Source organism: Melospiza georgiana, chromosome 3, assembly GCF_028018845.1.
Source record: "Melospiza georgiana isolate bMelGeo1 chromosome 3, bMelGeo1.pri, whole genome shotgun sequence".
In the NCBI taxonomy this organism is placed as follows: Eukaryota; Metazoa; Chordata; class Aves; order Passeriformes; family Passerellidae; genus Melospiza; species Melospiza georgiana.
Genome location: NC_080432.1, coordinates 1,784,984 through 1,810,064, shown reverse-complemented (window position 1 = coordinate 1,810,064; position 25,081 = coordinate 1,784,984). Strand labels below are relative to the sequence as shown.

The 25,081-nt window shown below is 49.1% G+C and overlaps 1 protein-coding gene across 3 annotated transcripts in view; it reads right to left on the bottom strand.

The window, feature by feature from the left end:
- Window positions 1-10,781: 10,781 nt before the first annotated feature.
- Window positions 10,782-25,081, bottom strand: part of FZD3 (frizzled class receptor 3) — an 88,566-nt gene continuing 74,266 nt past the window's right edge. For 2 of the 3 annotated variants that reach the window (XM_058019466.1, XM_058019467.1), the window contains 3 exons: window positions 20,904-21,052; window positions 19,494-19,727; window positions 11,977-12,117 (listed from right to left, as the gene is read on the bottom strand). In XM_058019466.1, the coding sequence (XP_057875449.1) occupies window positions 11,991-12,117; window positions 19,494-19,727; window positions 20,904-21,052 (510 nt within the window). In that variant the 3' untranslated portion in view covers window positions 11,977-11,990. Of the gene's footprint in view, window positions 11,678-11,976; window positions 12,118-19,493; window positions 19,728-20,903; window positions 21,053-25,081 lie in introns of those variants that run through there. The other variant, XM_058019469.1, reaches the window with a different exon arrangement.

Below are 25,081 nucleotides of genomic sequence, written 5' to 3'. Positions count from 1 at the left end.
TACCTTTTGGGGGGCAAATTTAATCTTTTCCACTCCATTTTAATCAGCTCATCAGCAACAGGCACTGACAGCACACCAGCTAAGAGGTTCATGCCTGTTATTCCCTAAAGATCAGCCTTTGGAATCCAAGAGAGGGAAGTGGCTGCATCTCCAGCGCACTGGAGTTTCCATGCAAAACTGTCTCCCCAAAATGCCCTGCTGTTCCTCCATTACTTATTTGCATGACCCAGGGACCATTTCCTTTTTCCTTTCCTTTCCTTTCCTTTCCTTTCCTTTCCTTTCCTTTCCTTTCCTTTCCTTTCCTTTCCTTTCCTTTCCTTTCCTTGAAATTTCCTTGAAATTTCCTTGAAATTTCCTTGAAATTTCCTTTCCTTGAAATTTCCTTTCCTTTCCTTTCCTTTCCTTTCCTTTCCTTTCCTTTCCTTTCCTTTCCTTTCCTTTCCTTTCCTTTCCTTTCCTTTCCTTTCCTTTCCTTTCCTTTCCTTTCCTTTCCTTTCCTTTCCTTGAAATTTCCTTTCCTTGAAATTTCCTTTCCTTTCCTTTCCTTGAAATTTCCTTTCCTTGAAATTTCCTTTCCTTGAAATTTCCTTGAAATTTCCTTGAAATTTCCTTTCCTTGAAATTTCCTTTCCTTTCCTTGAAATTTCCTTTCCTTGAAATTTCCTTTCCTTGAAATTTCCTTGAAATTTCCTTGAAATTTCCTTTCCTTGACATTTCCTTGACATTTCCTTGACATTTCTTTTCCTTGAAATTTCCTTGACATTTCCTTTCCTTGAAATTTCCTTGAAATTTCCTTAAACAACTCCCTCCTCCAGCCCGAGGATCCCATATGGACCCTATAGGATGGGGGAATGCCTTCCCAACAGTCTTGCTGGGGCCATACACGGTGTGTGGATTTGTACCTGTGCCCTTAGCTGTGTGCACACTTGGGGAGGAACCAAAATAGCAAAACCTGACCCTCAAAATGTCCCGGAAGCTTCTTGCCCCCATTTGACACCTGAAGCAGTCTGGGGTACGTGGCCATGGAGGGAGCTGGGCCATGATGGGGGATTGAAATCTGCTGTGCTGGGAAATGCTGGGGAGCTGAAACCAAGGTGATCAAGAGACCAGGAGAGAAGAAATCCAAATAACATGCTAAGCGATGGCAGAGATGGCTCTGCTCGGTTCTCCTGGTGCTCCTCTCGCTGGAGCTGCACCTGGAGGCTCCCTCGGGTGACACCCACAGGGTTCCTTCTGCTCTCGGGGGTGGTGGGGAGACACCCAGCACCCACGAACGAAACAATTGCTTCCCCCAGCCCTCCTAGAGGCCAATTTGTGACAATTAAATTACCCCAGGTCCACGGGGGATTTTCTCCCAGGTGGTGCTGATCCGTCCCGGGGCTCCTCCTGCAGGGTCACTGATGGGACACGGCCGTGGCCATGCCTCACGCCTCCCTCAGGGCAGGACGTGGAGCAGAGCAGGGCACTCTGCGGCCCAGGCACTGCAGGGCACCAGAAAAGTTGGGAAAAGCATAAACCAGCACGAAACTCCCGTCTGCAGCTCCAGGCAGCGCCGAGTTTGATGCGATTTCTGCACATTCCACGACTCTCCAGCTCTCACAGTGTCCCTACAAACCACATTTGAAGGGACATTTTTGGCCTCTGCAGGATCCCAGCTGCAGTGGGATCGAGGGGCTGGCATGGGAACGCCACCCTTTTTCCTGCTGCACCCATGGATGTGTCCCCAGTTCCATCACCGCCACCTTCCTGCGTGTGTGACGGTGCTCACAGGGGTCCCAGGATGAGGGGAGAGAGGAGAATGTTGACTCCATGTTTCAGAAGGCTTGATTTCTTCTTTTATTATGTATATTATATTAAAACTATACTAAAAGAATAGAAGCAAGGATTTCATCAGAAGGCTGGCGAAGAATAGAAAAAGAATGATAACAAAGGTTTGTGACTGACTGAGACAGTCTGGACAGCTGGGCTGTGATTGGCCATTAATTAGCAACAACCACATGAGACCCATCACAGATGCACCTGGTGCATTCCACAGCAGCAGATAATCAATGTTCACATTTTGTTCCTGAGGCCTCTCAGCTTCTCAGGAGAAAAAATCCTAAGGAAAGATTTTTCATAAAGCGTGTCTGTGTCACTGCGTGCCACCCCTCCGTGCCACTCGTGCCGCCGGTGTCCCCGGGAGCCCGGGGCTCGCGCGGTGCACAGGGTGGCACTATTGCCTTAAAAATCCCGGCTCCGTTCCTCCGGGGGCGCCGCTTCTCCGGGCTGGCTCTCCGCAGCCGTCCCGGGCTGTGCTCGGTGTCCCAGGGTCGTGCTCACACGGGCGGGGAGGAGCCCGCGCGTTCCCCTGGGGATTTTCCTCCTCCAGGTTAGCCCAGGGGGTTCTGCCCCGCGGTTTGGGTGGAAAAGCTGCGGCGGATCCTGGCAAACTGCCCTGGATCAGCATCGTGGCTTCTCCCACATCCTCCCAAACCTCCCTGCTCGAACCATCGGAGGATTCTGCGAGCATCCCAAGCACCAATTCCTCTCCTGAAAGAGCATCCCTCCATCTCTGCGCAGCAGAACATCCTCCCCGCGCCCAACGCTGCTCCAAGAGCTCTTTTAACAGAACCCCAACAATTCCCCACTGTCCGGGGTGGAGGAAAAGCATTTAAGGATGGTTCATCCCTGGGAAAACGGGATGCAGGAGAAACAATCTCTGTCCAAGGAGCTCTGATTACAGCGGGAGAGGAGGAGGAGGAGGAGGAGGAAGGGCTCTCCTGATGCCTGGAGCTGCTTGAGCCGGTATTGAGCACATGATCTCGTGGGGCGGGGCAGCTTTTTCTGCTCCTGCACCTCCCCCGATCCGACTTCTCTGACTGATGCAAAGCCCCGGAGGCAGCACTGGGAATTCGATTTTAGATTTACGGCTGCTCCAGGCAGGATCGGAGATGTCCCTGTGACACCCCCCGTCACCGCCGGGGCTCCTCCCGCCCGGGCTTCCAGCGAAAAACAAACAATTTTCATTCCTGCCGCTCACAGCTCTTCCAGCGGCAGCCGCTCCGCTCGGGGACGGAGATCCCTCCCCAGCAGCCGCGGGGAGCGGAGCCCGCGGGCAGCGAGTGACGGGGTCAGGGGGTTTGGGGCGCCCGGGGGTGACCCCGCACCTGTTAACGGCCGGCACCTCCTCATTGTGCCGCCGCTGGTTTCTCACAGCTCCGGAGCCGTCACTCCAATTAGCGCCCGGCCCTTCTAACGAGCTCTGGCAGGATCCCCGAGCTCTGCTCGCAGTTAAAGCTCCCGGAGAACGGGGTTAACCCTTCACCTGCCCGAGCAGCGCTGCTGACGAGCTCGGGTCACCCAGGAGCTTTTGTGGAACGAGCAGGTTCTTCGGGATTGCTTTCAGGGAGAAACGTTTCAAGTGGAGAAAAGGAGTTGAAAAGTAAAGATGGTTTCTGGTTTTCACAGAATTGTTTAGGTAGGAAAAGACCTCTGAGATCATCGAGTCCAAGTTCTGACTGATCCCATGGGGACTCCGCCAGCTCCCTGGCAGCCCCTCCAGTGTTTGCTGTTAGGAAATTCCTCCTGATGTCCAACCTGAATCTCTCCTGGCACAGCTTGAGGGCGTTTCCTCTCATCACTAAAAGTCCAAGGTCTTGGTTAGCCCCAGATTTTATTGCTGTTCCAGGAGCCAGCACATCGATGGCCCTGCTGCTCCCTCAGTGCATCGGTGCCATCATCCCCAAGGGCACCTCATCCTCAGAGTCTGGGACCACCACGAAATCCCCAAACCCACCCTGCAGAGGAGAACTTGGCAGCTGCTTGCCTCCCAAAAATTCAAGCTGAGGAACAAGGTTAACTTTTCCCTAGCCCCCCTTTCTGCAGCCAAACAGATGTTCTGTGTCTTTTGGCAGGGGCTGAGCCTTATCAGATCAGAGGGCTTTGAAGGCATCGTGGGGGAATGTCGGGGCTCGTCCCTTCTGGCAGATTCCAGGTGGGATTTGGAGCTGGATTATGTTGCAATTCAGGGCCTTAAGGGATTTTTTCAGCACGTTCTCCCAAAGGCAGGAACCCTTTGCACCAGCACTGAACAGGAAGCAGTGGAGGATATGTCTGCACCAAATGGGATTATTAACATATTTATATTTAAAATATTGCATTACAGCAGCTTGGGAAGAGGCTGGCAGCCATTTGGCACTGCAGATCCACCCTTCTTCAGCTTTCCCACCATTTCAGGCATCAGGATGGCTCCAAATTGCTGAGCATTCATGCAGCACTCTCCTGGGAGACCCTGGAAATACTTTAAGCCAGCTCCTGGGATACAGAGGCTTTGGAATGCTGCAGGGGGATATGTGGAGGCAGTAAATGGGGGCAGGAAGCACAGGGGAAGGGGGAATCTCATAAAACCCAAACTCAGAGAGGCGGGTGAGGAGAAAGCAGCTTTCCCCAGCTGGGATGTCCCCATGGGACGGGAGAGGCAGTGGGGTAACAGCAGCAGGCCGTGGGTGCAGGGCAGAGGTGGCACACAGGTGCAGGCACTGAAACTGGAGCCTGCATATCAATCCAAGGTGTCTGGAGTGTTATCACAAAAACCAGTCCGACCGGCAGCCCGGGGCGCTGGATCCCAGCCGGTCACGCTCCAGGGACGGCGGCTTTGTCCCACCGGGCCAGAGCTCTGAGCTGGAATAACTCCTCAAAAATGACTTTTATAAAATAACCCTTCTATTTCCAGCTGTTTTGTTTCAGCCTTTTGTTAGCAATGATTTCTTGGAGTAGGTTCAGATTGGATATGAGGAAAAATTCTTCCTTGTCTGGGTGGTGAGGCCGTGGCACAGGGTGCCCAGAGAAGCTGTGGCTGCTCCTGGATCCCTGCCAGTGTCCAAGGCCGGGCTGGACGGGGCTTGGAGCATCCTGGGACAGTGGAATGTGTCCCAGCTCATGGCAGGGGAACAGAATTTAAGATCAATTTAAGGTCCCTTCCCACCCAAACCATTCCATGATTCAATGATTTTGTTGTCTTTAGGATTTGTGCACGTTCAGATGCTCTTCTGCCTTCAAACTGGAGAAGAGATGACAACAGGGCCAGGAGCTGGCAGAGCTGAGAGACAAAGCTGGCCCCAAAACTGCAACGGGTGTTGAAGTGGATCAGGGGTATTAAAGTGTGTCAGGAATGTGATCGTGACTGAAACCCCCCCAGCCCTAATCCCAGCCTGGGGGGCTGAACTGAACTCGGCCTCCTCCAGCTCCTCTTTTTCCGCGCTGCTCCCGCCTCGCTCACCTGCAGCTCCTTAAACCACCTTGGGAGGGCCAAACCAGCTCCAGGTGACTCCGTGTGCGCCCCGAGCCCGCATTAACCCCTTCGGGACCCGGCAATGAGCACGGAGGGGAGACAAACGCTGAGAGCTCCCGTTCCGCACCCCTGCTGGGTTTAGGAGCAGTGGGGATCCCCCTGGGCTGCAGGAGATCCCACCTTGGGCTGCTTGGCTGCAGAGCTGGTCACTCACAGCCCACAGCACTTTACTCCAGGGCAGATGGAGCAGAGCAGCAGCTCCTCGAGTTTCATCCCTCTAAGGAGATCTAACCCAGCAGCAGGAATTAGTGACAGGAGTTATTTTATCAGCAGCCATGCGAGCCTCAGCAGACGGCTTCCAACCCAAACCAACCACGGATCCGCCCAAGTGCCAGACAGCTCCTTCAGACAAATCACTCATGCTGTCCTCAGCTTGGATTTGGCAACAAAAACCCCCCAACATCCCTGCTCCCAAACCTGTTCGCCGCTCTCTGCTGTGAAACGCTGTGCTTGGAGCGGTCTGTTCCTGCACAAGGGCGGAGCAGCCCAGAGATCTGCGAGAGCTTTGTGTTTGCTGGAAGGGCGCCCGGCGCCCACCAGTGCAGATGCTGGGGGGAGATTAAGTCTAGAAAGCCTTTCTTCAAATTCACAGAGCTGCTGGCCAGAGTAAAATCTGATATTTCATTCTTTAACCTTTATATCTCAACTGCTTCCGAACTGGGTTTTTTAACGGAGGTAGGATTACACCCACGGGAGAAGAACTGAAAATCTGTTGCCAGAGTTTTTTCCGTCGTTTTATTAAAAACTTCCAAAGGTCTAAAATGAAAATGTACACCGACTACAAGGGAACCAATTTGTACACTCACAGTTAAAGTGCTAAAAATTAAACGTTACAAAACCGACACTGGACTACTGTAAACAAGTCTACCAAGAGCCGAGTGCAAGCGGGGTCAGCCACGGGCGGGGACTGCCCCACACATTCCAAGACGTAAAAATCTCGTGGGAGCTCCGAGCCCTCTCCCGAGGAGCTGGGCGTTGTCCCAACGCGGACACCCGACACCGCGGGGCCGAGGGAGGGGCTGCCACAGGCCGTACATGCACCGAGCTCGGCGAAACCCGGGAAAACGCCGCGCCTGGGGGGAAATCAATCCTGATCCCGATAGGGAAGAAGCACGAGGGGATGGGGGTAAAGCTTCACATTCATCTGGACATTCTGCTGCTCCAGGAGGCCCTGGGGATGCCCTGGTGTCACCACGCGGAGGGAGCTCCCTGCTGCTCTCCGGGATCCTCGGTGCCCCGGAGCTGGGATGGGGAATCGGCTGCCCTGCAGGGTGGGCGCTGCTCTGGGCTGGCCTGGCTCCTCCTGAGGGGTTTTCTCTTTCCTTCCTTCCTTGTGGGCACTGCTCTAGGCTGGCCTGGCTCCTCCTGAGGGGTTTCCTCTCCTTGTGGGCGCTGCTCTGGGCTGGCCTGGCCCTTCCTGAGGGATTTTCCCTTTCCTTCCTTCCTTGTGGGCGCTGCTCTGGGCTGGCCTGGCTCTTCCTGAGGGGTTTCCTCTCCTTGTGGGCGCTGCTCTGGGCTGGCCTGGCTCTTCCTGAGGGATTTTCTCTTTCCTTCCTTCCTTGTGGGCGCTGCTCTGGGCTGGCCTGGCTCTTCCTGAGGGGTTTCCTCTCCTTGTGGACACTGCTCTAGGCTGGCCTGGCTCCTCCTGAGGGATTTTCCCTCCTTGTGGGCGCTGCTCTGGGCTGGCCTGGCTCCTCCTGAGGGATTTTCTCTTTCCTTCCTTCCTTGTGGGCGCTGCTCTGGGCTGGCCTGGCTCCTCCTGAGGGGTTTCGTCTCCTTGTGGACACTGCTCTAGGCTGGCCTGGCTCTTCCTGAGCGATTTTCCCTTTCCTTTCCTCCTTGTGGGCATTGCTCCAGGCTGGCCTTGCTCTCTCATCCTTGTGCCCTTCCTGAGGGATTTTCTCTTCCCTCCTTGTGGGCACTGCTCTAGGCTGGCCTTGCTCTCATCCTTGTGCCCTTCCTGATGGATTTTCCTTTTTCTCCTTGTGGGCACTGCTCCAGGCTGGCCTTGCTCTCATCCTTGTGCCCTTCCTGAGGGATTTGCCTTTCCATTCTCTCCTTGTGGGCACTGCTCTGGGCTGGCCTGGCTCTTCCTGAGGGATTTCCTCTCCTTGTGGGCACTGCTCCAGGCTGGCCTGGCTCTGCTCCTTGTGCTCTTCCTGAGGCATTTTCCCTTTCCTTCCCTCCCTGTGGGCACTGTTCTAGGCTGGCCTGGCTCTTCCTGAGGGATTTTCCCTTCCCTTTCCTTCCCTCCTTGTGGGCACTGCTCCAGGCTTGCCTGGCTCCTCTCCTTGTACCCTTCCTGATGGATTTTCCCTTCCCTCCTTGTGGGCACTGCTCTAGGCTGGCCTGGCTCCTCTCCTTGTGCCCTTCCTGATGGATTTTCTCTTCCCTCCTTGTGGGCACTGCTCTAGGCTGGCCTGGCTCTCATCCTTGTGCCCTTCCTGATGGATTTTCCCTTCCCTCCTGGCTGGAACCCCTCGGGAGCAGTGCTGGATTTGGCCATGACTGGATTTTGGCTCCCAGTGCTCATCACCCTGTGCTCATCAGGCCCTCCCAGAGCTTAAAGCTGCCAGCACCAAATCTGGGTCTGAGCTGGAAGAAAAGGAGGACACGAACACACAGACACCCAAACGGGGCTGTTTGCTGCTGCTGGGTGGTTTATGCTGTAAAAAGGAGCAGCAGCCTCTTCCATGCATGGGGACTGCAGCTCTGATCCAGGAATTTCACAGGAGCTGAAGGGGTTAAGAAAGAGGGAACACCACAAACTCAGGGGGGATTTGTTCAGTGCAGTTGGGCTGGTAAAGCAGGAGATCCCTGGGACACTGGAAATGAGGAGCTGTGCGTTTTACAGGAAGCTTTGACAGAGCAATTCCACAGAGCAGAGTTTGGGGCTGCAGCCGTCGTGGGCACGGGAGGGACAGGGATGGAGTTTGGGGTGAGCTGGGGAAGCCAAGAACTGTCCAGCTCCTTTCCTGCTCCTGGAGAGAGGATCCAGCTCTCGGTGGCTGCAGGGAGCCCAGAGCACCTCGGGGATTGCAGGAACGCCCTCCTGGCCGGGGCTTCCAGCTCGGGGGCGAATTTAAAGCTTGGCACCAATCCCACAGACCAGGCACCCGGGCTGGAGCTCCCACCAGGCAGGAAAACACCCCAAAAACACTCCTGGACTCCTGGTGCCCCTGCCTGAGATGCTGCTGGGGCCACATTCAAACTGGGATGCACCGCAGAGCCCCTGCACACGATGATTTGGGAGCTGCAGCCCCGTGAGCCCCAGCTGGGGAACTGCAGCAGAGCTGGGGCATCGTTCCATGGGTGAGGGAGGAAATCCTCTCTTCCCGATGATTTGGGAGTGAGTCCCAGCTGGGGAACTGCAGCAGAGCTGGGGCACTGTTCCATGTTCAAGGAGGAATTCCCAGTTCCATTGCAGCAGAGCTGGGGCACTGTTCCATGGGTGAGGGAGGAATTCCCAGTTCCATTGCAGCAGAGCTGGGGCACTGTTCCATGGGTGAGGAGGAATTCCCAGTTCCATTGCAGCAGAGCTGGGGCACTGTTCCATGTTCAAGGATGAATTCCCAGTTCCATTGCAGCAGAGCTGGGGCACTGTTCCATGTTCAAGGAGGAATTCCCAGTTCCATTGCAGCAGAGCTGGGGCACTGTTCCATGGGCAGGAGGAATTCCCAGTTCCATTGCAGCAGAGCTGGGGCACTGTTCCATGTTCAAGGAGGAATTCCCAGTTCCATTGCAGCAGAGCTGGGGCACTGTTCCATGGGCAGGAGGAATTCCCAGTTCCATTGCAGCAGAGCTGGGGCACTGTTCCATGGGCAGGAGGAATTCCCAGTTCCATTGCAGCAGAGCTGGGGCACTGTTCCATGATCAAGGAGGAATTCCCAGTTCCATTGCAGCAGAGCTGGGGCACTGTTCCATGTTCAAGGAGGAATTCCCAGTTCCATTGCAGCAGAGCTGGGCCATTTTTCCATGTTCAAGGAGGAATTCCCAGTTCCATTGCAGCAGAGCTGGGCCATTTTTCCATGTTCAAGGAGGAATTCCCAGTTCCATTGCAGCAGAGCTGGGGCACTGTTCCATGGGTGAGCAGGAATTCCTCTCTTCCCAGGAGAGCTCAGCCTGCTGGCTCAGGTGTTGAAGGTAGCAGGGAAGGAGCAGGGAGGCAGAAATCCCAGCCAGAGCCCCAGTTTGAGTTTCATCACCTCTCTGGGGTGACAGGAGCCTGTCCCTTTAGGATCAGCCAGGAATGACTCAGATATTCCCATCTGGAAGCAGGACTGGGACTGAGCCTCACACATTAACAACATTTCCAGCAGGATCCTTCTCCAAGCTCCAACTGCGTTCCTCTCCCTGTCTCTGAACAAGTCAAAGCATTGCTATAATTTATTAAAAAAAAAAAAATACTGCAAGTTGAGCCAAGAGGATCAACGTAAACCCTTGAGCTCATTTAGTTCAGTTCCAGTGTTTAGGAAAACTCAGCTTATCCAGGTTTCTCCCAGATCACCCCTCGGAGGCAGTGAGTCAGGAGGAGCTGGATTGGAAAACAGCAAAGGTTCCATCCACCCTTGGGGCTTCCAGGGAGCTGCAGCTTCTCCAGTTTGTCACTCCAAAGGATTTTTCCACGGCTTTGGATGTTGGGTTATCCCTGGGCCGGGGCTGTCCCTGGGCTGGCCCCGGGGCTGTTTGCTGAGCAAACAGGCCAAGCAGAGCCTGCTCTGCCCCAGGGCCCCGGGGGCTGACAACAAAAGAGCTTTGTTGTTATTCCACGCTGGGCTCCATCTGCCCTCTCCTCCTGACCCGCTGGAAGCAAGAGAGACAATTTGGGATAAATCTGGGAGCCTTTGATTCCACAGCGCTCGGGTTGAGAGCTGCAATTAAAGTTGGTTAATTGTGGAGCAGCCCCTGCCCCGGGGTTGGTGCACAAAGGTTTCTCAAATTGCCTCCAGCAGGTCAGGGAGGGAATCATGGAAGGACAAAGCAAAAATGAGGATTCGTTTCCCAGCAGTGATTACTGAGGTAGGTTTGCAGCCAGCGGTGTTTCCCTGTGCTGGATCCATCCCCACAGAAGATGCTCCACAAGATCTCCAGCACCATCCTTGACTTCTGCCTCCAGTGCATCCCAAGGGAGCCTTTCCACACAAAAAAAGCCCAAACTGAGAATTCCCTGCCACGAATCTGCAGAAGGGGATGGAAACAACCACAACAGAGGCAGATCTGAACTGGGGATCCTGTCTCCTCCTCAAGGACTGCCCTGGGCTTCCAGCTGCCACATCCTCCTTGTCCCCATCTGGGGGCAGCTCCTGCCTCAGTTTCTCCCACCCATCTCTGAATTCTTGCTCAGCACAGAGAATCCTCCCCAAAGCAGCCCTGGCATCACCATGAAGGTGGGGCACCCTTGAATTAACTCCCCTGGTCCCTCTGGCCTCAGCTGCTGGGGTTTGTAAACAGGCTCTACATTCCTGCTTGGGGCACAAATTCAGCATTCCTGTGATAATTTCTTTTTTAAATAGATTAGGAACAGGCAATCTCAGCTTTTGTACATGACTCTAAAAAATAAATGGCTGAATATTATCTAGATAACTGCTTTTAAAACCCATCTCTTCCTACAGAAATTGTAAACCAGTAGAAAATTTAAATAGTCTTTTGTAAAAAAGCAAGGACGGTACAAGTTATAAAAAAAATCACTCTTCCCTGCCTCTCTCTTCCCTCCACCCTGTGGAAAACCGAGCCTGGTGATCCTCGGAGGAGCTTCCTTTCACTCGGGCGGCGTTTCCAGGGTCACCAGCTGGCAGGAATGTCCCCTGCAGGGAGGTGCACGGAGGGAGGGATTCCTTCAACCATCACAGGTTCCCTCAAGTCTCATCAGAACAACTCCCAGCACCGCCCCACACCGACACCGAGAGCTGGGGGCCGAGCCCACGGAAGGAGGGACACAGGGAGGGGGACAGAGGAGGAAGGGGGGAGAATGTTTTTCCACAGCGAACCAGAAATTCAGCAGTCGTGTCCGACGAGGAACAGTTCTCAAATAAATAATTACCTCCAGAGAGGTTCAGAGCACGCAACCAGCTTTACACTCAGCGGTTCAAGTCCCGAGCCCGGCTGAGGCTGAGGCTGACTCCGGGCCGAGGAAGGTCAGGCGCTGGTGCCGTCCTCCTCGATGACGCGGTTCATGCTGGTGCCGTGCGTGATGTGTGTCATGGGGTTGCTGCTGAGGTCCCTGACGCTGCTGTGCCGCGACTGCTCGTTGAGCCGGTGGCAGCTGCTGTGCCGCGAGTGGTCGGTGAGCCGCGACATGCTGCCGTGAGGGAGCCGCTCCTCCACGCCCCTGTAGCTGCAGGGAGTGTACCTGATGGAGGGAAGCACAGAGTGATTGAGCATCGTACATATGTGAAAAATGTGTATTGATTGGCTTTTGGCAAATATTCAAATGAATTTTAGATGTGTTCTGTTAGAAAGTTATGGTGTATTAATTCTCTTAAGCAGTGGGAGTGGTCGGTGAGCCGCGACATGCTGCCGTGAGGGAGCCGCTCCTCCATGCCCCTGTAGCTGCAGGGAGTGTGCCTGATTTAGAAAATTAGAGAAACACAGGGGGTGATCATCAGCCATGTGAAAAATGCATGGATTTTATGATTGGCTTCTCACAAATATTCAAATGAGTATTAGATGTGTTCTGTTAGAAAGCAATGCTGGATTAATTCTCTTAAGCAGTGCGAGTGGTCGGTGAGCCGCGACATGCTGCCGTGAGGGAGCCGCTCCTCCACGCCCCTGTAGCTGCAGGGAGTGTACCTGATGGAGGGAAGCACAGAGTGATCATCAGTGATCATCAAACACGTTTGAAAAATGTGTATTTCATGACTGGCTTTTTGCAAATATTCAAATGAATATTATGTGTGTTGTGTTAAAAAGTAATGCTGGATTCATTCTCTTAAGTAGTGTGGTAAATATAGGTTTAAGTTCTAAAAAATGTTAAAATAGAAACTGTAAGAGCCGAAATGAGGGATGTGGGACTCCAGGGGCTCTCCAAAATGCAGTTTATTCTGTCTAAGAGGTCACAGCAGCCCAGGGTGGTGGGTGACAGAGCTGTGCCCACAGCTGTGCTCCAGCTGCAGCCAGCCCTGGAGACCCTTTGGTTTTGGTCACAGTGCATTATAGACTTTTCTTTTGGTCACAGTGCATTACAGACTTTTCTTTGCTGAGCATCTTAATACAGTAGAGCCAATCTATACCTGAACTGTTGTCTATAGCCTATTATAACTTCTATAATTACCATATTCATGTCACTATTCTCCAATCACTACAAGTCAGTACATCATAGTTTAAGCTAGAAGTTGTTTTTCAGTTTTATTGCAGTGGAAAATTCTGAGACCTTTTTTCTACTTGCAACATTTGCTGCCTTGTTTGCCTGTGCTCTCTTTCTGCTTGGTAAAAACATCTTGTGTGAGGTGGGTTTATCCTTTGCTCCAAGCCATAAAAACCCTTCTAACTAACACACCCTTTGCCTCCTTGGTTAGCCAGTGAGACTCAGCAATTCTTTTCTTCTATATCAAAACTTGCCTCCATCTCTATTCCTTCATCAGACTCCACATTTAAAAATCTTTCTGCTAAGCACACAGATCTGTGAGACCTTCTTGTCAAACTTTCATCCTTCCCAACAAGAAACGACGCTATGTAATGTAGCAGCTCCATGGAATTGGCCAGGGCTCCATGGAGGGCCGAGGCTTAAGGACAGGAATTGCTGGGTCAGGATGAAATAGCAAAATGAGCTCCTGTTTTCCGCCTTTCGCACCCCAGCTTATCTCCGTAACCCCATGGGTCACTTTCCCTTAACCCCTGCTATTGGACAAGCTTGGATCCCTTTATACCCTATAAAATGGGGCTGGTTCAGCCCATTCTGGTTACAAGAGCCGTCGCTGGAACCCTTCACTGACCCCTCAATAAAACCATCGCTGTGGAACCCCAGGATGATTTTCTTCTCCTCTCTCGCGTCTGCTTCCCCTCTAGCCCACAGGCACCTGGGCAAGCAAAGAGCTTGCTGATAATCCCAAGAGAGCTGATAATCACTGAAGAGCTGGAATCCACTGGGCTTGCTGAGGTGGCCGTGGCTACGAGCGGCCTGGGTACCCAAACTCTCTGTCCCCGGGCGGGACTGAGCTCTCCTCTTGTGGGGGCAACATCACACCACCAGGCAGGCGGGTCTAATGCAAGATACTTTTGTTAAAGAAAGGACTCGCAGCAGACAGCAGCCACAAGACACCTAAATCTTTCAGAGATGAAGAATTTATTATCAGAAGAAACGAACTTCTTCCCACCTCGAAGGCGCTGTTGGGATTCAGAGGAAGAAGCTGAGGATGAGCAGACAGAATCCTGTGTTTGATTGGAATTTATGCATCATGGATGAGGTGTATGAATGTGCAACAAGCTGTTGTTTTTAAGGGTTAATCCTCTGTTAATGTGTGTCCTTTTTCAGGCTTATTTTGCCCAGAAAAGGTACCCGGACGTCCTTAACTCTTTGTCTCTATTGTCTCATATTGCCCTAATTCAAAATGTCCAAATTATTATTACTCTAACTGTATTACTATTTTTATGACCATTTTATTACTATTAAACTTTTAAAAACAAGCGATTGGCGTTTTTCACGCTGAGCTGCTGGAGGAACGTGAGCAGAGCTCAAGCGAGGAGAGCCATTCGCTGCTCGGCTCCCACAGCCTCACAAAGCGTTTCAGCTCCTCACAATGGTCTCACCCCAGGCTGGCTGGAATCGGTAATTAGGGGAGTGAAACGCTCGGTGATTAATTACCCTGGAAACCTTAGCTCCACCTCGGCTCAAACCCGTGCCCTTGTTTACCTCGGCGGGGCAGGAACACTGACGGACACAAAACCGCCTGACACACGGACAAAGCAGCCGGGAAAGTGCTGAGCTGACCTTGGGGCAGCTCTGTTTTCCCACAGAGCGCTCCCGTGCAGGAAAACCAGCGCTGGGCTCAGCCCTGCGGTGTAATTAATTCACCAAGACCAGCACACACTCTGAAAACATCAGGGCGTTTTTTCTCTTTCCAGTCCAGACACTGACACGGAGAGGAGATTGACCAAAACGTCCAATTTTAGCAGAATTGTGGCCACGTGTCTGGCTGGAAGGGGCCTCTCCGATCCCAGGGTTTGCCCAGGGAGGCTGTGGACTCCCCACACCTGGAATTGCCTGAGGACAGGCTGGACAGGGCTTGGAGCAACCTGGGACAGTGGGACGTGTCCCAGGGAGGTGGAATGAGCAGATCTTTGAAATCCCTTCCCAAAGCATCCGTAATGCCCCGAATTTTTGGAGGACCTATCCTGCATTGCGAGATAAGTGTGTATTCTATTTACCGTCTGTTACAGTTGGGGCAGTTATCTTCTGCTAATTGGGCGGTTTATCTCTTCCACAACCAATCCTCCCTCCAGGAGATCTCTTCTGTCAATGAGCCATTAATTACTAATTATCTTCTGTTCATGGGCCAGGGAGCGTCCCTGCGTGGCTGATAAGATTCCATCATCCCATGGGGAGATGCTCCGCCCAGGGGGAGGAGCCAGACGTTCCTGCCTGGATACAATCTGAGATTCTGGGTCACCACCCAAGAGTGGAGCCAAGCATTCCTGCCTGGATACAATCTGAGGTTTGGGACACCACCCAAGAGTGGAGCCAAGCATTCCTGCCTGGATACAATCTGAGATTCTGGGTCACCACCCAGAGAGTGGAGCCAAGCATTCCTGCCTGGATACAATCTGAGATTCTGGGTCACCACCCAAGAGTGGAGCCAAGCGTTCCTGCCTGGATACAATCTGAGGTTTGGGTCACCACCCAAGAGTGGAGCCAAGCGTTCCTGCCTGGATACAATCTGAGGTTTGGGACACCACCCAAGAGTGGAGCCAAACGTTCCTGCCTGGATACAATCTGAGGTTTGGGACACCAGGGCAGCCTTTTGCACTGCATTCCCACAGGATCAGCCTTCTCCACTGCATTCCCAGAGGATCAGCCTTCTCCCCTGCATTCCCAGAGGAGGACCAGGCCCATCTACACCACCCCTGGACCTTCAGAGGAGAACTCCCGCCTTGTGCAGGATCCCTGCTCCAGCAGAGCCACAGCTGGCACTGCAGGCGGGCTGAGCCACCATGGAATGGGACTGTGCCACCAACTCCCTGACCCACAGGGTGTCAGGGCATGTTCTGACTCTGACAGCGGTTTGTTTTCTTTTTTTGTACCATTGCATTTGTATTTTTAATTTTCCTAGTAAAGAACTGTCACTGCTATTCCCCTATCTTTGCCTGAGAGCCCCTTAATTTCAAAATTATAAAAATTTGGAGGGAGAGGGCTTACATTTTCCATTTCCTACCTGGATATAATCTGAGATTTGAAACACCACAGGCAGCTTTTTGCATTGGATTCCCAGAGGGAGACCAGGCCCATCTACACCATGCCTGGACCTTCAGAGGAGAGCTCCCCCCTTGTGCAGGATCCCTGCTCCAGCAGAACCACGGCTGGCACTGCAGGCGGGCTGAGCCACCGTGGAATGGGGCTGTGCCACCACCCTGTGTCACCATCGTATTTTCTGAAAAAATCCCTTCGCCAGGGTTTCCTCTCCTGGGAAGCTGAGAAGCCTCAGAGAAAAATGAAAACAATAATTATCTGATTTGCCTCTGCTGTGTTTTGCTGCTTTGGAATGTGGTTGGAGATTGTTTATCCAACAGGTCAGTGTTTGATTGGTTTTGTGTGAATTGTTTTTACTTGATGACCAATCACAGTCAGGCTGTGTCAAGACTCTGGAGAGTTTTTAGTTGGTATCTTGTTAAGCCTTCTGTAAGTATCCTTTCTCTATTCTTTAGTATAGTTCCAGTATAGCATAATATGATATAATATAATTAATATAATATTTCTTCTGAGAACATGGAGTCAGATTCCTCTTTCCTCCCCACAACAGGGGACCCTGAAAATACCACACACCCTGACCCATAGAGTGCCAGGTCGGATTCTGACTCTGTCAGTGTTGTTTTGTATTACTGCATTGTTTGGTTGTTTGGGTTTTTTTTTAATTTTCCCAGTAAAGAACTGTTATTCCTGTTATTCCTGCTCCCATATCTCTGCCTGAGAGCCCCTTAATTTCAAAATTATAACAATTTGTGGGGAGCTGTCCTAGGGTGACATTATGATGCTTGTACCCCCATTTGTGTGTTCTGTTTATGCTGGATATCATGTTCTGTGCCTTCAAGACTGGCTCTGAAGAGTGAAAGTTTTGTTTTGGTTTCTCATCAGCCGCTCCCCCACGGCTGGTGGGACACACAGACAGGGCAGTGCACAGGGCTGCTTTTGCTTTTTGCTTGGCTTTTTGCGTTGCTCTTGCTCCTGCTTTGCTCCTGCTTTCTGCTTCTGCTCATTAGTTGGTTTAGCTAAGCAGTCAGAATTTTCCCCTGGTCTGTTTTTCCTTTCCCTTTTTGGAACCCCTCGAGCCTGCTCCAGACTGGAACCTGGGAAACACCGAGAGTTTGCACCTTGGGCTGCAGCAGCTGCCCCAGAACAGGAGGGACTGAGAACAGAGCGACCACCCCCAGAGAGACTTTGTGAATTTGTCATCTTTGTCAGAGCGGTGACAGAGTGGTGTCACCTGGTATTGTTCATTCTGTGTGCTGGGGGTGCTGTGCTGTTAAATAAACAGGTTCTTTCCACTTCTCTCTGAGGAATCCTTCCCAAATTGGTTGGGAGGATGGGACGTGTGGGTTTGCTTTCTGGAGGAGCCTCCTTGTGGAGGTTTTCTCCCAAATTTGCCCTAAACCATGTGAAATACCAAGCTGTGTTTGGTGTCAGGTACATACAGGCAATGTGTGTATTTGTAATTGTGATATGTGTGGAAACCAACCCTGGGACAGTTATAAAGATGAATTCTAATAATAACTGAGGAAAATAAAGCATGGAAGAGGCCTTTGAACCTATCCTTTGTTTGCAATTAACCTTTATAAGTCTAAAGTTGATTTAAGAGCATTTGAATTAAAGCTTTGAGGATGTTGCTTTTTGACAGGAACTTGCTGCTTGTAGCTAAGCCTCAAAGAGTTTTGCAATAATAACCTTGTGAAGTATAATTTTAGAATATTGCTTGTAGTAAGGATCTTTGAAACTCTAGCTTTAGAATATATAAAAAGGAAACATGCTTATCTCAGGCCTTAACAAAACAGAAAAAAGCAGCTTGAGAAAGGAAGATAAACATCAACTCAAGGATTTATAGTCTGGACCAAGGGAAGCTGGACATCACTGTTATGAGATTTACAGTCCTTGAAATTAAAAGGTGGAACCACATCTGGTAAGCTGGACCTCACCAGATAGCATGCTCCTTCTTTCTTTTGGAAACCTGACCACTAACACCTGGGACACTCCTTTTGGGACACATCCTGAGAAAAACTAAATCACAATAGTGTGTGGAATTGTGACGTAAAAATTTGGAATAGAAACTGCTGAGAAAGCTTATGAACATATAAATATTATTACTATTTATATAATATATAAATATATTTTATATAAATATTTATAATATTTATATAGAGACCTGTATTTATATAATAAATACCTATAAATACCTGTACGCCTCAGCTATGGGTGTGCAGTTGGAGGGAAATCTTCCCCCACTGTACCCAGAGCTGCATTGCTCATCCTTTACCATATTAATTAATAAATTAATTACTCCTTGAATATTGGCCCGGTCAAGCTTCTCATTAATAGCAACCAGGACAGGAGGGGTTTTCCATTTCCCATCTCAGGGGAGGCTCCTGCCTCCCTCAGCAGCCCCCTCTGCTCAAACTGTTATGAGTACAAAAGTTATCAATTTTTTAAAGGTTGCAGAGTTCACAAGTTGAACCAATTGCTGCCAAGCTGGAGTTCTGACTGTTTGTTGTTAATAATTTCATGTTGTAATCCCCTGTTGTTAATGGTTAATTACCTGTTGTTGATGGTTAGCAATCCCCCTTTGTGGAGCATCCCCCTGCTGCCTCCTGGAAGGTGGGACTGTGAGGAGGGGGTGACATCGGGGCTGGCATGCAAATGAGGAAACCCCTCCCCAAACCTAGCAGGAAAAACCCCTAAAAACAACGAGCCAACACGGAATTAAGGTATGCAAGTGATGCCTAGACGTGAGGAATGTTATGAGCAGAAAAGCTGCCAATTTTTTAAAAAAAGTTGCAGAGTTCACAAGTTGGGCCAGTTGCTGCCAGGGTGGAGTTCTGTTTGTTGTTGTAATCACATGTCTTTTCGTTAACTACCTGTTGTTGATGGTTAAGAATTCCCCCTTCTGTCCTGCTGCTTCCTGGAGGATGGCAAAGAAGAGGGGATGTCGGCGTTGGCGTGCAAATGACATCAGAGCTGGCATGCAATGGGAGAAACCTCTAACCAAACCTAGCCATAACCCCCTAAAAACAACGAGCCAACACGGAATTGACAGATCAAAGTGATGCCTAGACGTGAGGAACAGAATCCAGAGTCTGCTAAGACCCTTTTTACCCCTCATCCCAACCTAAAAGGATGTCAGCTAGAAAGAGGACCCCAAATGTCAAACCAAAAGAGGGGAATCTCCCGATGCTCTGGTGACGAGGGAACCCCCAGCTCTGCCTGCAGACCAGCAGACACAGCTGCGCTCTTCCTTCTCCCGCTCCGTGCCACTCCTGGGAGCAGCGGCGCCATGAGACCTGTCGGTTCTCCCCACCCGAGCTGATTTTTACTAAAAGCATTCAGAAGGAGAAAGGTCTCCTGCCCTGTTCATTTCACAGAGGACCTCGCATGTCAAACTGAAAAAGAGGAATCTCCTGATGCTCTCGTGAGGATGGAACCCCCAGCTCTGCCCGCAGACCAGCGGACACAGCTGCACTCTTCCTCCTCCTCAGCGCCACTCCTGGGAGCAGCGGTGCCGTGAGCGCGACCCATCAGTTCTCCCCACCCGAGCTGATCACTTTTAATAAAAGCATTAAAAAGGAGAAAGGTCTCCCGCCCTATTTCACTCTTCTGTGCCACTCCTGGGAGCAGCGGTGCCGTGAGCGCGACCCATCAGTTCTCCCCACCCGAGCTGATCGATTTTTTTTTTAGGAAAAAAAAAAGTTTTTTTCCTAAAACCATTCAAAAGGAGAAGCATCCCCGGCCCCGTTGGTTCGGCCCGTACCGTCCATCCCGCGAGCGGTGCAGGCTGCCGTGGTAGCTGCTGACTTTGCTGTGCACGCTGCCGGCCTTGCTCCTCTGCTCGTCCAGCACGGCCAGCTGCGTGGACGAGGCGTGCGTGGAGGTGCCCTGCGTGGAGGTGCCCCGCGACTTGCGGATGATGGGCGTGTTGGGGTCCCGCAGCAGCGACTGCGCGAAGTCCGGCTCCTGCAGCACCTGGCGGCTCTCGTTGACGACCCTGAGCGGAGCAATTAGCGGTAATTAGCGCGGGGTGAAAGCGAGCACGGCGTTGGCTTGGCCAACAAGAGCATCATTGACGTGATAGTGTCCCTGTGTGGTTGTTTCAGCCCTGTGTGGTTGTTTTAGCCCAGCTGAATTCTTGAAGGATGGACCAAAAGTCATCCAGGGATGGAGGAGTCACCAAAAACTTTCTGCTTTAAAACATCTTAAAGGACACTATATCCTAATATACCCTATAAAAATATATTTGTAATAGTAATATAAATATTATTTAAAATTTTAAATAATAATACAAAATATTATAAGATTTATAAATTTTATATTTTAAGAATTTTATATCTAAATAAATTTTATAATTAATAATAATAATTTATAATATTTATAGTATTTATACATTTTATTTATATATAATAATATTATAAAATTCTCAATATTTATTAGGAATTTTATATTCCTAATATACATACATATATATATTTCTAATATATATATATTCCTTATATATATATATATATATATATATATATCCCTAATATATATATTCCTAATTATATTATATTCCTAATATATATATATATAATATTCCTAATATTTATTAGGAATTTCTGCTCTTTTGTCCGTGCCCTGAAATATTTTCCAGTCTGCAAATCAGAAATATTTATTAGGAAAGCACCTACCCGCAGCTACCACAAAATCACAGATTGTCTCCAAATCAATGCCAACCTTAATTTAAATTAATGTCAACCTTACAGAAGGCACAAGAAATTCTTGTTGTCACTTTATCAAGCTGCCATTCAGCACCAATGCATCAGGAAGATTAAAATTAGAGACAAATGCTTTCACTGCAGCCACGGTGACAGGAACCTGAATTTAATTCCAATTTAAAGCTCTGACTCAGCTGGCTAGGTGCACATTTATAAATAAAAAGCTTCCATTCCACCTAAACACCACGAAGTGTTTATTCGACACTTAATTCTTAAAAACATTTTGAAGATGGACAAATGTAGGTTTGATTCTGGGAACAAAGAATATTTAGGGAGCAATCAGGAATTTTTGGTCCTTCCTGGCCCCATTCTGAATTTTGTGACTTTTCCATCCATTCCTGCCTTTGTGTGTGTGAAAACCCAGCCCGGGGCAGCAAGGGAAGGTTCCTCTGTAAGAAACCCGCGCTCACTCCTTTTTCCTGCGCCCGTGGAAGAAGCTGGCCCACTCAAAGCAGGTCTTCTTGCTCCCAACCCAGAACACCGAGGGGATGCCGACCACCAAGGCCATCAGGTACTTCATGAGGAACAGAATCAGGTCGGGACGGCTCATCTGGGTGACCTGGGGAGAGATAAAGAGAGAAAAGGAAAGTTCTGCCACCCGTCTTGGCTCACCACGGGGTGTGAACGCACTGAAATCATCGCGAGGCAAAGCCAACACGGCTGGGGCTCCTACACAACAAAGGGCTCGGCTGCTGCGAGCTCCTGGCCTTCATTTGCATCTCTGCTCTTTTGTCCCTGCCCTGAATGATCCTGGAATATTTCCTAATCTGCAAATCAGAGAGAGTCGTTGCTTTGATGGGATGAACCCACGCAGGACCAGGGGCTGCTCGTGGGAAAAATGCCACTGGAGCTTCGTGGATGGTCAGCACTGAGCCTTTGTTCCTTGCAGGGTCTCCTGACTCCTTCCCTTGGGAATTCAAGGCTCTGGCCAGGTTCTTATCAGCCTGTGTCTTGTTCTTATCAACCCAGCCAAACTTTCTCTCTTCAGGCAGAAAACCCTCACAAAATCAAATTTCCCAGATATTTTCATGCCAAAAGGGTTGGTTTGGAGGAGAAGACAAAGATTTTCCTTCCAGGTATCTGCAGAACCAACACCAGGGGGGTTTCTGGAACTGATAACCTGGCCCAAAACCTGAACCTTCAGGGAGAGAGAACTTCCAGAGGAGGCCTGGGAGGGGCCACCAAGATGGGGAGGGAAGGAACAAACTCATGGTGGGGAGAAGTCCTCTGTGGGCATCTGTGTGGTCACCGTGGAATTCCAACAATTCCAGCAACTGGGAGAGCTGGGGGTGCTCACCTGGAGAGGAGAAGGCTCCAGGGAGAGCTCAGAGCCCCTTGCAGGGCCTGAAGGGGCTCCAGGAGAGCTGGAGAGGGACTGGGGACAAGGGATGGAGGGACAGGACACAGGGAATGGCTGCACACTGCCAGAGGGCAGGAATGGATGGGATATTGGGAAGGGAATGTTCCCTGTGAGGGTGGGAGGGGCTGGGCTGGAATTCCACAGAAGCTGTGGCTGCCCCTGGATCCCTGGAAGTGTCCAAGGCCAGGCTGGACAGGGCTTGGAGCACCCTGGGATTTCTGGAAGGTGTCCCTGCCCATGTCAGCTCCAAGGTCCCTCCAACCCAACCCATTCTGTCTGATTCCATTCATCTCATGAAACCTGGATTCTCCTCCCAGTCCTCCCCTGGCTTGCTTTGGTCTTTACTGCAAAAACCATTTTTGATTTGTGCAATCCTTCACATCCACCATCATTTTTGTCTCCTTTCCTTCACCCTCAGACTCTTCACCTGAATTTTCCAGTCATTCTCATACTGTCCAAACTCTTTCAAATATCAACTCTTCCCCTTGGTTCTGCTTCTGCTTCAAGGTCCAGCAAGGAAGGAAATGCTGGAGAAGCTGGAAGGAGGTGAGAGCACCAAGGATGGCAGGATGATACAGAATGAAGCCAAGCAGATCCTGTGAGGGCTGGAATGGATTTCCCAGAGAAGCTGTGGCTGCCCCTGGATCCCTGCAGTGTCCAAGGCCAGGATGGACGGGGCTTGGAGACACCTGGGATGGCTCCGGGTTGGATCTGGATGAGTTCTGGTCCCTTCCCAAACCATTCTGTGATTCCATGATCCCAAACACGCCCTGGCCCCCAAATTACTCAGCCTTTAACAAGAGGCTCCCTGCTTTTTGTCACAGCTCAGGGAGATTTCCAAACCCCTCGAATTTTCCTACACCTTGAGGATTTTCATTTTCTCGGGAGATGAGGGCAAGAGAAAACACAGAGGACAAACAGCAGAATTATCCTGATCCCAACAGGAATGAACTCAGTGCACAGTGGGATAAGAAAGGCCCGAGGATTGGCAGGAAGGTTTAATTGGGGTTGTTTAATTGGGGGGAGATGCCCAGGAAATCTCCCCATTGCTTTGGGACAGATGGTGACCGTGCTGGAAAAGCCACCAGACCTCAGGAAGTGACTGAGCCAGCCCCATCACAAATTCAAAGTTTTTCCCCCCAAAAATATAAATTCAAAGTCAAATCATGCCCTGTGCCAGGGGGATTTGCAGAAATAGGCTCCCACCTATATTGCAATTAACATTAATAGTAATAATGACAATAATAATGATAATAATGACAATAATAATGACAATAATAATGGCAATGATAATGATAATATTCCAATTAATGCTGAGGTGCAACACAGGTTTAACCCAGCAAATCCCGGTTTGATATTTTGTATTATTGCACCAGGTTTAATATTTTGTATCATTGCACATTTTTAGTCCTGTCAGCCATTTTCCTATATGGAAAACGGGAGTGTAGAAATGTCACGAGCATAATTAGAAATGTCACAAGTGTCCGGTCTGTGACAGAGGGTGACAATCAGAGCTGCCCTCTGATCCTACGGGCTTGTATTGACGTGGAACACAGGGACAACCTCCAGAACAACACACAGAGCCAGTTTCCCCCCCAAATTATAAATTCAAAGTTTTTCCCCCTAAAATATAAATCCAAAGTCAAATCATGCCCTGTGCCAGGGGGATTTGCCAGAAATAGGCTCCCACCTATATTGCAATTTAAATTAATAGTAATAATGACAATATTAATGATAACAATGACAATAATAATGGCAATGATAATGATAATATTCCAGTTAATGCTGAGGGGCAGCACAGGTGTAACCCAGCAAATCCCGGTTTGATATTTTGTATTATTGCACCAGGTTTGATATTTTGTATTATTGCACATTTTTAGTCCTGTCAGCCATTTTCCTATATGGAAAACGGGAGCGTAGAAATGTCAGGAGCATAATTAGAAATGTCACGAGCATAATTAGAAATGTCACAAGTGTCCGGTCTGTGACAGGGGGTGACAATCAGAGCTGCCCTCTGATCCTACGGGCTTGTATTGACGTGGAACACAGGTACAGCCTCCAGAACAACACACAGAGCCAGTTTCCCCCCCAAATTATAAATTCAAAGTTTTTTCCCCCCAAAATATAAATCCAAAGTCAAATCATGCCCTGTGCCAGGGGGATTTGCCAGAAATAGGCTCCCACCTATATTGCAATTAACATTAATAGTAATAATGACAATATTAATGATAATAATGACAATAATAATGACAATAATAATGGCAATGATAATGACAATATTCCAGTTAATGCTGAGGGGCAGCACAGGTTTAACCCAGCAAATCCCGGTTTGATATTTTGTATTATTGCACCAGGTTTAATATTTTGTATTATTGCACATTTTTAGTCCTGTCACCACTGGAGATGGAAAACAGGAGTGCAGAAATGCCAAGAGCATAATTAAAAATATCATCAGCATAATTAGGAGATGATCCTGGATTTTTGCATCCACCTCAGCCCCAGGGATGCTGAAGGGTCTTGGGCACCACTGGACCCTCCCACAGAATTTTGTAGCCAAATTGTGAAATTCCACCCAGAATTCAACAATATTAACTATTACCCAATTAAAAATTACCCAGCAAAACAAAGCTCTCAAAAATCCATTATATTATATTATATTATATTATATTATATTATATTATATTATATTATATTATATTATATTATATTAATCATATCATATCATATCATTATTGCATTATATTGCATTATGTAACATATAACATTGTTATATATTATATATATATAACATATAACATATAACATATGTTATATATTATATGTATTATATATAACATATATGTTATATATTATATATATTATATATATTATATATAACATATATTATATAATATATAATATATAATATAATATAATATAATATAATATAATATAATATAATATAATATAATATAATATAATATAATATAAATGATATATTATATATTATATATTATATATTATATATTATATATTATATATTATATATTATATATTATATATTATATATTATAATTTCATCACGACCTCCTTTGGCACTGAGTGGAATAAATGGCGAAATTCATAATTTCTTAATGAAGGTGACATTCATTCATTTTTCTGTTTAATTATTTATATTTCTATTTGATGTCCATGGGGTTAAATCTCCCCAGGCAAAACCTCTGGCCCGAAGGGAGTTGAGTTTTGAAT